This window comes from Topomyia yanbarensis, chromosome 2 (assembly GCF_030247195.1).
Source record: "Topomyia yanbarensis strain Yona2022 chromosome 2, ASM3024719v1, whole genome shotgun sequence".
Lineage (NCBI taxonomy): Eukaryota > Metazoa > Arthropoda > Insecta > Diptera > Culicidae > Topomyia > Topomyia yanbarensis.
In genome coordinates, this window is record NC_080671.1 from 112368125 (window position 1) to 112383702 (window position 15578).

A 15578-nucleotide genomic window follows, 5' to 3' on the forward strand; every position below is an offset into this window, starting at 1 on the left:
TTGGTACGTGCGACAATGCCACGGACGATTCGACACTCCGGGAGACACACCTGCACAAATGTAATGATACCAAACTCCGCACGCATCACAAGCCACCATCTCAATATCGGCTGAATTTGGTCGATCGCACGACCCGCAGTCGTGACTTTGTTCTGCAATCTCCATTCCAAGAAATCTTTAAGGATGTTGGAATATATTTCGGAAGGTCCTTAACAGCGCGTTTTCGTGGCGACTGCTTAAAGCTAAAAGAATTTATTTGAATTAATATCAGTATTAGTAGTAGGGAAACGTGCTTCCTAGTTTTCGCAAATATAAAAGCGCTCCGATGATCAGGGGATCGCTATAGCACCTATGATATGATGAACGCGGTATCAAGCGCCGATGTCCATACACCTGCGCATCTGAACCGTACACTCAATATCACAATCAGATTCGCGGCCCCTGAGCGGTGTCTTAGTGGGTGACATTTCCCGTTTCGTCTACAATTGCAGTGAGCGATTTTGACAGGAATTTCGCCCAGTCTCCATTGTCGATAAGTCTGATTATTTTGTAACAGCTATGTCAAGGAATAGATGTAGAACAGGCATATATGATGGAATGGTGGGTAATTTATTGTCTCGCGTGCAATTTTACTTCCTAGTAATCGTTGGTTATTTTTTCCATTCCCGGTCAGCATAGTCAGCCATTTGCTGGTATTCCAATGTGTTTCTCTAATACCCTAGACGATTTCAAGTAGTTTGATTGTTATTTTCCTCTACTTGATTAGTTTGTTTTTGTGGACCTACATTAGTTTACTTTCCTACTACTCATGTATACTAACAATAATTCCGGTCAATTTATACTTGGTTTTAAGGTTAAGGATGGATGCCACCCTCGCGGCCCTAGTTACCAATAAAGGAAAAAAATGTCAATATATTTCCAAAGAGCTTCATGTTTTTAAAGAAAGCAAAATCCGAAACAAAAAAATCAACAAAACCTTTTTTCGCTATAACTGTAAAGAACAGTTGTTGTGGTTTATCGGTTTTCCGAAATTGGAAATGATACATTTTGCGAAACGATTTTTCAGGAAATGGAACATCCCGAGAGAGGCCCAATAATTTAACTTCCCTGATGCCAGGTGTTTTTCTTTGAATACAAATAAATCAATTACGCCACATTTTAAAATCTTTATTTGCGATCGATTTCTAGTACAATTTCCTTAGTTTTTTGTTTTTTTTTTCTTTGCACATGTACATTGTTTTTAACAATTTGTTTGTGGTGCTAGGTGTTTTGGTGCTTTGCTTGTTCTATAAAGAATCCAATTGTGCCTGCTGCAGTGAGAATGAGGTTGTGCAGAAAGACGCAGTGTCTCCTAGTACACACATTTTACTTTACGTTGAGTATCGTTAACCAATAGTTTAGGTTGAAATTCCGTTGTTTTAGATGGAAATGCTATATTCAATAGTTATACATGTATTCTTCCTTACTTAGCTAAACCTGGATGCCCCTTGTTTGTAAAAACATCTATTAAATTGTCTGTTTCGTATGCTTCAATGTCGATGGGTATATGTAAGTTCAGAAGACAGAATCAGTTTGGTACGCGTTGCGTAATTTTCGAAATCAACGATTTTATTATATCACTCTTTATATGTATCACTGAAAAAACGTAAAATATTTATTTATTTAGTAATTTTTCAAGCTTCTAGTAGTACAATATTCAGTATCTGAATCTGAAAGGATCTAATCCCCATTCGCAAACTAAAATCTACTTAACCATAGATGAAAGAGCTACCCTATAGAGTGGAATGTAGTTTTCCAAGCTTGGTTTTTATTCCGTTGTTCTAACGGATCAACATCCTAAATAAAAAGTAGATTCGATCTTTCTATACAGAAAAAAACATTTGGAAAGCTGGCAACTAAATGTAACGAAAGGATCATGAGATAGTTTGTCAAAGACCAGCAAAGGAAAGTGGCACTACTCCTTAGATTTGTAATGGACCTGATGCAGGCACTAGTGTCAGTTCCCTTTCAATATTGCGCTCTCGTTACAGAATATAGATCTACCTATCTCATTTTGTCTTATTAAATATTCCCAAAGTTTGTTCTAAACAAACGTTATTGTACATATAATGCATGAAAAGGAGGGCAAATTTAGACTATACAGAAACAAATAAGTTACGATTATTCACTGGGTTTTGCTAGTGTAGTGATGTGATGACATGTTCATATGTGTGAATGAGTATGAATGTATGTGTGTCTGGCTCAGTATATCTATAGCAGTTCCTGCAGCAGTTTGGAAATCTGTAGCATGGAATCACCCGTTAGGATGGAGCGATGGTCACCTTTGACTGTCATGACGTTAACCTCTTTGTTGCAGAGCTGTAGAATGAAAAAAAGTATCAATAATCGACTATTCTATAATGTTCCGATGGAAAAGAGTAACTTACCTCTGACAAACCGTAATCTCCCTGGAGCTTCGCGTAGTTCTCCGTTGGTTTAACCAGTTTCACAGCAGCGCTGATCTTAGAAGATGGCTTGTACATATGGCTGGCAACGATCTTTTGCACAAACGACTTGGCGGTAGTTTCCACCTATGAATAAAATATTGTTAGTGACCAGAAATACATCTCTAAATAATGAAAACAACTCACCAGTTCTTGTGAATGTTGTGGCATTTTTGCCCGAACCAGCTCGGCACACATCTGCAACCGTCCTTCCCATGTTTTGGGAGTCATCAGTTCATGAGCTGTTTTTCCGTAATCTAGGTTTCCACAGACCATACCAAAGTAGGCCAACGCATAAGCCTCATCCTCGGCTTGCAAGATCTCACCGCTGGCATTGCGCTGCTTCTGGGCTTCCGTATACCAGCTTACATAGCGTGGAGATCCGTCCACCAGCAGCAAGCGACATTTCTCCTTGGCAGCCTCCAGTTGGGCAACCATTTCGTAGGCAATCGAGGCACCGAATGAGTAACCGACGATCGTATAAGGACCCTTACTTTGTACCGTTCGAATTTGCTTGACGTAGTATGCCGCCAAAGCATCAAGTGAGTTTAGTGGCGCTTCGGCAACGCACTGCAAACCGTACACAGGAACCGGTAGCGTTTCCGCGAGCGGAATAAGAGAGGTGATAACGCCTTCGATAGCATGGACCATAAACACCGGATTGTCCTTGCTGTTCGCCGAAGCTTTCGATTCAAGTCGAACCAAACACTGGGATGGCATGAGTTCGGCACTTAATCTGACTTGCGTTCCGTCTCCAAGACCATTCTGGTCATGTTGTTTGGGTTCTGGAGATGCGGCGGTTGCAGTTGTTGCACCTCCCGATACTTCTCCACCACTTTCCAAAGCCTTAAGTTTTCCGAACGTTAACATACGAATGTCAGCCGCACTCATCACTGTATCGAAGTTACGCTCCAGAGTCTGTTTAATTTCCGCACCCATCAGTGAGTCCATTCCCAGATCAGCCAAACTAGAGGAATCCGAAACATTCTTGGTATCCTTTAAACCAAGAATATTTGCGATGCAACTGACCAGTCCTACACCACCAGTTTCTGCCTTTCGTTTTTCGGCTACAACCATTGAAGCTAAAACCGGGCAAGGCTGCTGCAGGAAGAAATCGATCGTCTGCAGACAGGAAGGCATACGCTGTGGCAAAGTTCCACCGATAACGGTTTCATTGTCTCCCAGATTCTCCAACACCAACCCAGTATCACCGATGGCACCCCACTGGATGGCTGTTCCTGGCAAACCAACTAAATGTCGAGCTTCGCAGATTCGTTCCATAGCCGAGTTTGCTAAACCATAATTGACCTGACCAATATTTCCTCTACCGCAAGATACACTAGAGAAGCATACGAAATAGTCCAGATCCGGACATAATTCACGAGTGGCCTGATCTAGATTCTTTGTTCCGTCAACCTTTGGTACACAAACAGTCTTAAACTCAGCTTCGGTAGAATTTTCCAGCAATCCATCTCGTAACACAGCTGCCAGATTGAAAACACCTCCCACCGGTCCTAGCTTATTTGCTTCTTGTAGCAACTTCTTAGCTCCCTTCAACGTCGTCACATCGTTGGTGTCAATCGAAACGGTAACTCCTCGATCACTCCAACGGCGAACCATTAACGACTGATAACCGGTACGAATTCCGCTACGCGAGGTTAGTACTATCTTGGTAGCACCACGAGACACCAACCAATTAGCGAGTTCCAAACCGAAACCTCCCAATCCACCAATCAGGATGTAACTCTTCTCCTTATGCATATACGTTCGTGGAATTGCCGCCACCAACTTTGGTGCAGAAATCACTGTTTTAGCTTTCTCTTCGTCTCTAACCTTTATAACAACTTTGCCAATGTGCTTGCCAGATGCCATGAATCTGAACGCCTGTTCCACCTGTTGATCTCCAAAAACACTGGTTGGAAGAGGTCGTACTGCACCTGTCTTGATACCTTCGGAAACTAGCTTCACAACCTGGCTTAGTGTATCCTCATCATTTTCCATGATGCTGTCCACAAGAATACCATGGAACGATGAATTTTTCAAGAATACCGACATTCCCAGTGGACTGTTGTTGCTCAAATCAAACTTTCCAATTTCCAAGAATCGGCCATTCAGTCCTAAGCAACGTACGGAAGCCTGCAATTTCTCATCTGAAAGCGAGTTCAGTACCAAATCCACACCACGTCCCTGAGTTTCGCGCATGATCATCTGCTCGAATGAACAGTCTCGCGAGTTACCAATGTTTTTGTCCTGCAGCTGCGGGAAGGTCCGTTTCAGGAAATCACGCTTCTCCTTACTACCCACAGTCGTAAATACGTTGAGCCCACCGGCTAAAGCCACCGAAATGGCAGCTTGACCGACTCCACCGGACCCGGCGTGAATCAAAATGGACTCACCCCGTTTCATGCGTCCACGCACCACTAGGGCGTAATAGACGGTAGAGTAAACACACGGAACCGTTGAAGCTTGCTCCATGGTCCAGTTGTCCGGTATTTCCCACATCATATTGCGGTGAGCGATACAGGTCGTAGCTAGAGATTTAGCAGGCACCATGGCCATAACGCGGCGCCCAGTTGAGTCTCGACCGGCGAACTGTAAAAGAAATAATAAAAGTGTTTTTGTTTTATTCATTCAATGAAATTCAATGTTATGGTGAATTTACCTCCAAACCGAGAATACAATCTTGCGTTGGTAAATCACCCGGCAAAGCGTCTACTCCGAGCTTTCCCGAGCTCAGCATGACGTCACGGAAGTTGATCGGTGCGTAATACACAGTACACAACTCAACGCGTTTGTCCTTCGGATCGGGTCTATCGCGCGCAAGTGTGCCCTCGATCCATTTAAGACTAGCAAGGTCGCCCTTTGTCAGTGCATTTACGTAGGCATGCTCCACCTGTAGCGACGGAGCGTTTGTCTGATTATCCAGACGAAGATGCCGGAACGTTCCCCATACGCCGTTTCCATTCAGCACATTGCAAATCAGGTCCTTTTTGAGCTGTTCCGTATAAAGCTTTCCGGTGAGCGAGAACTTTTCCGCTCGCTTATCTTGGATGAATACCAAACGAGCGAACTTTCCACCGGCTTCATTCTTGATGCAGTTGATAAAACCTTGTCCGCCGAACAGTTCTTCGCCTTGACAAACCAAATATACGAAGGTGTTTGTTTCCTCTGCCTTTGCCAATGCTGCCTTAAGAGGTTCAAGCCAGGAAAAGTTTTTCTCCGTTACTTGAATGACTGTACTCTTACGTTGTTCGTAGGCATTCGCCGGACGTAGCAGAATGTAGACCTTGTTGTCACAGAATTGGTAAGATACAGTGATCAACTTGTGAGAATCGAATAGCGTTTTTCCCTTCTTGCTAGCGTCAAAGTTTGTACGTGATTCTTCCAAAAAGATAAATCCATCCTCACGAATAGATTCCCGAAGATGGCCGAGAACGGTTTGACCATCGGGGTGGCCTAACATGTCGTAGGAGATTACCAGATGACAGCCTTGCTCAATTGCTCCCGCTACAGCGTCTTTTGCTACCACGCGAACACCACTATCTCCATAGTGCTGAGTTATACTCTCCGGCTGGTAGTTGGTAACCACAGCCACATCGCTGACTAGAGTCGGTTCACCTTCGATAATAGCCTGCACAGTTCCGGCCAATGTGTTTTCCGGAGCCCGTTGGAAGCTTGCTTCGGCTACCTTTACCTTTAGTGCACCGGAGCTATTCTCGATGGCAATATGAACAGCGGTGGAAATCGATCTTAACTTGGCTTTGTCGACGTTTTCAGCCAGCTCCTTTTCATTGTAATGTGGTACAAAAACGTATTTTTCTATTGTCGGAGCGGATTGTGTACCCGAACGTTTCGGAGCCAGAGTTGCCTTTAGACCACGCATTTCCACACCTCCACTTTTGATGACGTCGATGTTTCTGTATACGCTTACTGGTACATCCTGATTCTTTGATTTCAAACTGCTCATCAAATCCATATGACGGGCTGGGTTGATGATAATCTTCTCTATTCTCGTTGGTAGATATAGTTCTCTCATGCTTTTGCCCAAAATGCTGAACTGCAACATTGTATCCATAAAACTCACCCAGTTATCCTCCCATTTCAACTCTCCGTTGATTGCTTTGGCATCGGCCTTAGTAACGCCACGGAACAGACCACCATAATCGTATCCCCTCAATCGCAGTTCTTTGTATACATCGCTGGTATTCATTGAGATTCCCGACTTGTCATCATCGAGCTTGTACAGATCTAATTCTTCATTCTCCACCTTTTCCGGAATTGAAATTTTACCCGACACCGCCAACGAACCACCTTCGCAGATTTCGAACGCTCCGGTACCGTCGAAGAAATTGATTCCGAACTTAACGGAACCTTCCTTTGGCAGAATGGTAGCACGGTGGAACACGGCATTCTCAATAACCACCGGCGTTTTATCCATATCGGCACCTCGCATTTTGGCAAATGTACGCCATGCTAAGCTCATATAACCAGTGGCGGGGAAAAGAACACGACCATCGATGGTATGTCCAACCAGATATGCGTCCTCTGGTTTGTCCAAATTGACGTCGATAACTGTCTCTCCGGATTTATCTAGGGTAGAATGGGGTCCATCAAAAATAGGTTCAATTCGTTGCAACAAAAAAGAATAACTTACTTTCGACTCCGAATTTGGCCAGGAACCACTTGGTCGAATGATCCCACTTAACGAGTGAGCTCAGCATTGGTGTTCCTCTGCCAACCGGATACGAAATGGGGCGGTAGAGTTTCTGGACCTGTGGCTGAGCACCGGCAGCGTATAACCTACGAATTTGAATAATGAATTAGAACGAATGTATACAGATAAAGTATGATGTGCTGATAGAAACTAAATATCAAGTTCAAGTTCTTTCGCAACACTTGTGGTTCTGAAACCGAAAGATTCTTTGAAGGTTTTTAGTTTATAATAAGGAAAATGGCGAATTAGTTGATCTAGTTAAATCCAAACTGAAATCGATGTGTTGTACTAAAAAGTTTGACACCATTCATTGTTAGCGAGCGCCCCTTCTTCTTGTTCTTCTAGTTCCAGTTATTTTCCGTCGGCCTATTTTCGCTACGAGGCCTACGTGACGAATGAATTTTACAATTTAAAGTCACGTAAATAAAACTAAACTAAAAAAAAGCTACGAGGCCAAACACCGACGCCATTGAGGTTGCGACTCCCACTGATTGGGCTAGATATCGACTCGTCAACTCATGGACCGGGGACCAACGGCTTTACGGCATACCACCTCCTAACGGAGAAGTCAGTGGTTCTAGATTCTTCAGCGAGCAATATTATCGAATTCGTTTACGATCTATAGTCGAGATGTTCTTTCGACACCTGGTTCTCCAGGCATCTTTTCGAAAAAGATGCAGCTCAGCTGGAGGACGACGCTAAGGTACGACTGCTGCATCGTAAGCTCAACCCTGCTACACATGAAAGGTACACTTCGTTCATACTTCCAAAACTCTCAAAGGAGTACACATTTGAGCACATGGTTGTCAAATTAAAAACAATTTTCGGCAGTCCGGTTTCCAAGTTTCATTGCCGGTACCAGTGTCTTCAGACGGCGAAAGAAGGGAACGAAGATTTCATGAAATTTCGACATCCTTTGTAACCTTGGAAATTTCGACATCCTTTGTAACCTTGAATGGATTGAATCAGGGTGATGCACTGTCGAATCTACTGTTCAACATGGCGCTGAAGGAAGCAATTAGGAGAGATGGTGTGCAGAGGAGCGGTACCATCATCACATGATCGCATATGCTCCTGGGCTTTGCGGACGATATCGATACTACATGGATCGATCGACGTGTCGTGGAAGAGGCATTTGCGCCTTTTAAGAGGGAGGCAGCGAGAATTGAACTCATAATTATTACCGGCAAAACAAAGTACATGGTCGCTGGTAAACAACGTGGGTCCAGTAGTGGTAGTGTAGTGAGGCTAGATGGTGAAATATTTGAAATTGTAGATGAATTTGTGTACCTTGGAACTCTAGTAATGTGCGATAACGATGTCACCCGCGAGATGAAAAGGCGTATTGCAGCTGCAAATAGGGCTACGGACTTCGTAACCAGATTAAGTCCCACTGTCTGCGCACGAAAACGAAATTCGCTCTATATACGACCCTGATTCTCCCGGTGGCTTTATACGGCCATGAAGCATGTACGAAGTCGACCGTAGAGCGTTCGGAGTACTCGAGCGTAAGGTGCTGCGAGCAATACTCGGCGGCAAGTAGGAGAATGGAATCTGGCGGCGTATCATGAACCATGAGCTATACCAATTATATAAAGGGACGAATATTGTGAAGCTGATACAACACGGCAGACTGCGGTGGACTGGACACGTGGTTCGAATGTCGGATGAGCGTCAAGCGAAGACGATATTCAACAGGGATCCCCATGTGCGGGGTTAGGAATCGAACCCAGGTGAGCTGTGTACAAGGCAATCGATTTACCAACTACGCTATGCTCGTCTACTGTTCGAGATGATATGATACAGCTATTATTTGGTCACATCACCGTGTCTACCCTGAATTACTATCTCTACAACCAAATATTATAAATGTTGAATAATTTCATTCATGAAATATCGCGAATCTATACTCACTTTCCAAGATTGCTCAACATAAAGATCACATTGTTTTCGTGGGCACGCTTCATCAAGCTTAGGTTGGTAGCGTCTTTGCCGAGAGCGCGCTTCAGAATCGCCTGGAGTAGTCCATGGGGTGCAATTTCGATGCAGATGGCATTGGCCGGTACGTGCCGGAGACCTTCGGAGAAAAGTACCTGGGAAAGCAAATTGTTCACATGGTAGGCAGCGGACGATTGTTGCGCCAGTGGAGTGTTCCAGGCTTCCTCCGGTATGCTGGTACTGATCCAACGCGGCGAACGATTCTTCGGATTTGGGATAATTTTGTCGAGCGATTTGCGCAGTTTAGGTGCCGCGTCCGCAATGTATCGACTGTGGAAGGCAATGTTAGACGATTTAACACCTTTAGCGAAGATTCCTTCACCGTTCAGCTCAGCTATAAATTTAGTCACCGAGTCCACTGGTCCGGAGATCTGTAACAAAAACGAGATATAATTAGTACATGAGCTCTCTATATTTGAATATCACCCAACTAACCGTCACGCTATCAGTGCTGTTGTGGCACGCTGCAATGATGTCTTTTGGTAGACGTTCCTTACACTGCTCCCAGGACAGACCAACCGCTGCCATTTGACCCTTGATCAGTTGGGTGTCCAAAATGCTACGACCTCTCCAGTATGCCGCCAACACAGTTTGCTCCGGTGTGAAGCATCCGTCGGCATAAGCACAGCCCAACTCACCTACCGAATGACCGACCATACCGTCCGGAGCGATGCCAACGTGATTCAACAGATCGGTCAAGGCTACCTGAACGGCAGCAATGGAGATAAACGAATTCAGAATATTTTCAAACCTAGCCTCGTCGCTCTTCGTCAAAATGTCGATCAGATCGACGCCTTCCGGGCGAAGTGCCTCCGCACAGCGATGGATGCTGTTGCTGAAGACCTCGCACTGCATCATTTGTTGGGCCATACTAGCCCACTGAGAACCCATTCCAGAATAAATGAACCAAATTGGACGTTTCTCATCGTTTAGCTCTTGAACCTCGCGAACTGCTTGGCCTCCTCCAAGTACGGTATAACCACGTTGAACGTGAAGCGGGATATTCTTGCTGTGAATTTCGTTGACAATTCCAACCAGTTCTTCGTCATCTTTATTTTTCGCTGCACAGTCCAAGAAAGCTTCAACGGCTTCTTCAGTACGACCAGAAGCGAGTACCAGTTTTGGAAAGCCGTTTTTCGGGCTGATCGGCTTCGGTTTAGGATGAGATTTCATAATGACGTGCGCATTGGCACCTCCGAATCCAAACGAGTTAAGACCAACAACTCCACCATTCCATGGCATATTTCGATCAACTACCTTCAACCGTCCGTCCACGATACCATACAAATCTGGATTGGTGTTTTTGAAGTGTAAATTGCCAGGAATAATTCCCGCTTCCATAGCAATCAGCATTTTTGCAATCGAGCACACACCAGAAGCGGGCTCCGAATGACCCATATTCGATTTAACCGATCCGATCAACAGAGGAGTCTTTCGGTCTTTGCAGAAGAAATCGGTAATGGCATTAACTTCCTGTGGATCTCCAACTTTCGTTCCAGTTCCATGAGCTTCAACGTAAACCACGTCAGCAGGGTTCATATTAATTTCCTCGTACGTCTCTTTGATCAATCGCTTCTGCATCTGTCCATTAGGGAAGGTAATTCCTTGCTCTTTGTACCCATCGGTGTTAATCCGAACGTTGAGAACACTAGCGTAAATTCGTCGCGAATCGGAAGCACGTTGCAAGAAAGTGACAACGCACCCATCCGAACGAACGTACCCGTTGCCAGATTCGTCAAACACCTTGCATGTACCTTCTTTGCCCAACATGTTCAGTCTCTTGAACTGCAGTGACATCGTCGGTTTCAGAATCAATCCACAGCCAGCCACGATGGCCGCATCGCAGTGTCCAGCCTTCATGTCGGCAAAAGCCGTCGACATCGCAATGAGCGAACTCGAACAGGCCGTGTCCACCGCGTAACTGGGCCCCTTGAAGTCAAACGTGTACGAGAGCCGATTGGCAAACATGGCTCGGGCACAACCGATCAAACCATAACCATTGACCAGGTCGGGATCAGCGCACCAGTGCTGCTCGGTTTCCGAGTTTGAACAACCGATGTACACCCCGGTACGGCTGCCGCGAATTTCCTGAGGGTTGATGCCTGTGGAAGAGCAACATAGAATTTAAAAAAGAAGAAAAAAAACGATTATTGTGTAAACATGGTAAAAACGCGTGCTTTCTTAGGGAGGGGGAAAACAAAAAGCGCAATTTGCAACTTTTAAGTTACGCCGTGAGTACGAGTATCTTCCAAGCAGCATGACGAGTGGATAAGTTGGTTCCAATGTAAGGGAGGCAGATCTGTACATAGGGAAGCAAAAATTGATGAGAGCATTTACGTGTGTAAAGATGTACCTACTGAAGGCAAATAATCAATCGACTCGCACGTGCGTCATTGCTGTAAAGACTCGTACGAGAAACGATCCGGGACCATCCGTAACAGAGGAAGGGTACCGGGAGGTGGCCATATTTTAAGATCATAACATAAATGTGTATAAGTTGTATTACACTGATAGTAACGTAGTTCAGTTTGCTCTAGATTATAAATAGATCTGAGCTTTTATTTTGTTATTACTAATAGTAGGTTACCGAATAATAGTACTAATACTTTTTTGCATCATTAGTTTGTTTTTCTAACTAAAAAAATATGCCTTTGGTTTTTAAAAAGTTCTCAACGTGACTTATTTTCGAGATTTCGTTTCGACGTAAACCTTCAAAGTTGCGGATTGGTGTGTTGGTTCAGAAGAATAATGCTTCTACCTTTAGCTTCCTTTTATAAGAAAGCTAAAACTCGTAATCAAACTCACCCGCATCAATGATAGCCTCATAGGTGCACTCGAGCAGCATTCGCATCTGGGGATCCATACACTCGGCCTGCTTCTGATGAATCTTGAAGAATTCCGCGTCCAAGTTCTGCAGATCTTCGCTCTTGATCTTACCGATCCTGGTAGGCAGCTCGTACAACCCCTTCGGCCACCGCCGGTCATCGTCGTTCACCATGTCAATACCCTCCATTAGGTTCTGTTTGAACTCTTCGATGTTTGAGCTTTCCGGCAGGCGGCCGGAGAAGCCTGTGATGCAGATGTCATCCCGAATCTGACCGCCATCGTAGCATCCCCCCAGGTCTCTGGGGACACCGCGCCGGGTGTCAGTAGCAACGTCCTCGAAGCGAGCTGGCATCGTTGTGTTTTGATTGCGTCGTGTTTTCTTCTTGTGGGAACGTTTTCCGCGGGAAGGAATGGCTGTACAATCCGCTGTACTTGGTCGCGCCTCTATCGACGACTTGGTGGTTTTGTCCTGTTTGAACTAGCTGGTCAACTACAGTTGTCTGTTGGGAGATAAAGAGAAAAACAAAAAGGAAATTAATTATTTGACGCGAATCCGTACAATTTCAATGGACTCGTGTAAAGATATTGCGTTGTGTTTATTTTGTCTCGTCTGGATCGTGCGATTTTTCCTGTTTTATATAGTAGATTTGATACATCGCGTAAATTAGGCGCGTATTCAATTTCTAACAGTGTTTCAATATTGATGTTAGGATATTTCACAGAATTTTTTTAGATTAAGTTTATTGTTGAATCCTAGTAACCTATGGTTCACTTACTTCACATCAGCCATTCAGTCGTTATCGGGTGCTCTTTATTGCTGAATAATAAATTGTATACAATTTGAAGCGATCAAACCATCACCATCGATCAAAATTGTATAATAAAATTCCCAATAGGAAACATGGAAATTGAATAACGACGGTCACCGTTCCGAACCCGGCCTCTGATCTGAATTAATTGAAATTGGTTTGCTACAGCAAATCACTGCATATGTTTGTCGCGTTGTCATCACTTGACATGTTTGAATTCGATTGAGTCAATCAAAAACAACGATGTTGATCTCTGATTGCCATCGTCTTGATAAAGTGTCGAGTTCAACTAATTCAATTGAGCGAGCAATGGCCAGGATACCACGCGGATGAACTGATTATAGTCCCAATTGACACCCGCTTATCTGTAAGATTTTAATCAGTTAATTCGTATGATATCGCTGCCTTTGTTTTGGCAGTTTTCGAATCAGTTTTTTGTCGCAACGTTTGAAATTTCTCAAGCTGTCGTAAGCTCTGGGGTTCAATTTGACTGACCGATAAGCACAGTAGCAGTCTGATATCTGAAAATGTGCATTGTGACACAATTTAGCCCATTCCATGGATTCTGACCCAGTCAGGCCACGATTGCGGTGCATAATTGAGCTATTGTTAAACGCTTCCAAGTGAGATTCGCGACATATGTTGCTGCATTGGTATTTTCTTTATATTAGAAATTCACTGCAGAATGTTGACCCCATTCATTTGAATCTATTTGGCCCAAAGTTTAAACTGTGGGACGAAAAACGGTGCTCTCGTTTCAAATTATCGCTTCTCTCATTACTTATATTTACACTAGTTTCTACTAGAAAAACTCTAGTAAGAGAACTGCGGAGAGAAAAACAGCATTTTTGGCAACGTATGCCCCAGCATTGTATGGCAACACGTCCAATGTTATAAGGATAGGCAATGGCAATGTTCGATTGGATTCGTTTTTTGACAGCTAATCGTGAATCCAATCGATCCAAAATGGAGTCTCCGCAGTTCTCTTTCTAGAGTTTCTCTAGTTTCTACTAATATATACAATTTTGAAGGTCAGTATAAACGTCATTTTTTCACTATATTTCCGAATATTTTCGAATGTCAGTACAATTTTTAATAATTTCCCTAACAAGTACTCTCCCTCTGTAACTGTTGGGATTTTTTTTATTTCGATTATAGAGGTTTCAACTTTAAGGTCATTCGCCTCTTCGGTTTAGAAAAATCTCTTATGAAAAATTTCTAATCCTATGTCCGCGGTCGGGACTCGAACCCAAGTGCGCTGCGTACAAGGCTATCGATTTACCAACTACGCTGCACCCAAAAACTGTTGAGATGAACGCAGAAGTATGTGTATAAGGTTTTCAGTAACTACAAGGGTCGGACTAACATTTCTTCTCTTTCCCTCCTCGATCTATGTTCGGGTGTGACAGGAGCCGGTATGTATCGATAAACTACTTGGTATTACCAGCAGTTGCACATTGAAAGATTTTTTTTAATCTATATAAACTTCTATAACGGGATTAGAGGTAAAAATACACAATTTACCCATGTGAATTCGTTAGAGCAGCATCTGCCATCTTCGTTCATCGCACTTGCTTCAATTGTAGGGTGAACATGGGGAACTGAAGGTTTCGTTTTGCTTAAACATGAGTATTCCATAATTCGAGGGCCATTTTTGTTATTACATTGTTTCTTAGAGACCAAACTGATACAAGAAGCCAAGAGATTGATACTAACTTATAGGTATGCTATCGATTATATGTCCAGTAATTACCGAAATAGCGCACGGAAGATATTGTTCCCAACCGAGCGAAGAAATTATCATCAAATCTCGAACAAACGATCTAATTTTGATCCGGTTTCTGATTTCTAGTATATGGATCACGATTTTATATTCGTTCTCGTGAAATCGTCCACAAAACCATGACACCTCTGATCGATTTCACCTTTATGATCCATGTCAAATATTATCCCTTTTGTCCTTGCTAATACAAGTTGGTGAACTGTTTCATGAAACACGAAATACTACTTATGGATTCATTCCTGCCTCGTGAACTCATTCATAATTCCTCGTACATTAGTCATGAATCCCCATTCTTGAGAGCGTGATCAATCGAACTCGGAAAATAATATATGGCTCGATGTTTGGTTCGGTGGTAAGGTTCGGTGTGACATCTGGAGAGAAAGCGAAAACTGCACTGAGCGCCAAAAATATTTTACAATTGCGGTCGCTATTCGCGTTCGTGAAATAGCTCACAAAATCCTTTTCCCTTTCATTTGCACCAACAAGCAAAATACTCGGTGGGGGTTAAGAACAACTTTTTATTTTAGAGTTTTTTGTTTGAAAACTTAAGTTTTACAATGAAACCATTACACTGGTAGTATAATCGATTTAAAAGCCCTCTCCTAGGATGATGATGGGTTTGACGGTATTGTAAACATCATCAACCATATGTCGTGCATCAGTTTTAAAGTAGGCAGGTCTTCTACTCTCGTGATTTCAAAAAATCGATTTTTTCTCTTTGTTTAATTTAAATTTATATGTCTCTGAGAATACACCACAGAAAACTGAAGAAAGAAAACAAAGCTATCGGTGGCAAAAGAAAGGGAAAGTTGACGGACAAATTAATTGTCGAGCTAACTAAATTTTATGAGCTGGCAATTCGGAGAAACCCAAATTCTGTAGAACATATGGTCGATGTTAAGTCAGACCGGACTAAGTCGCAAAACATAAAAAAATGAGGTAATGATTGGACTGGGTAAAGAAGA

At 43.3% G+C, this 15578-nt stretch overlaps 1 protein-coding gene across 1 annotated transcript in view; it reads right to left on the reverse strand.

Moving 5' to 3' along the window:
* Nucleotides 1–1146: 1146 nt before the first annotated feature.
* LOC131679211 (fatty acid synthase) overlaps nucleotides 1147–15578 on the reverse strand; it is a 46881-nt gene continuing 32449 nt past the window's right edge. The window contains exons 3-10 of the mRNA XM_058959871.1: nucleotides 12001–12521; nucleotides 9631–11297; nucleotides 9112–9566; nucleotides 7138–7283; nucleotides 5146–7073; nucleotides 2631–5075; nucleotides 2427–2570; nucleotides 1147–2358 (exon numbers count right to left, since the gene is read on the reverse strand). Coding sequence (XP_058815854.1) covers nucleotides 2251–2358; nucleotides 2427–2570; nucleotides 2631–5075; nucleotides 5146–7073; nucleotides 7138–7283; nucleotides 9112–9566; nucleotides 9631–11297; nucleotides 12001–12373 — 7266 coding nt within the window. The 5' untranslated portion in view covers nucleotides 12374–12521 and the 3' untranslated portion in view covers nucleotides 1147–2250. The remainder of the gene's footprint in view (nucleotides 2359–2426; nucleotides 2571–2630; nucleotides 5076–5145; nucleotides 7074–7137; nucleotides 7284–9111; nucleotides 9567–9630; nucleotides 11298–12000; nucleotides 12522–15578) is intronic.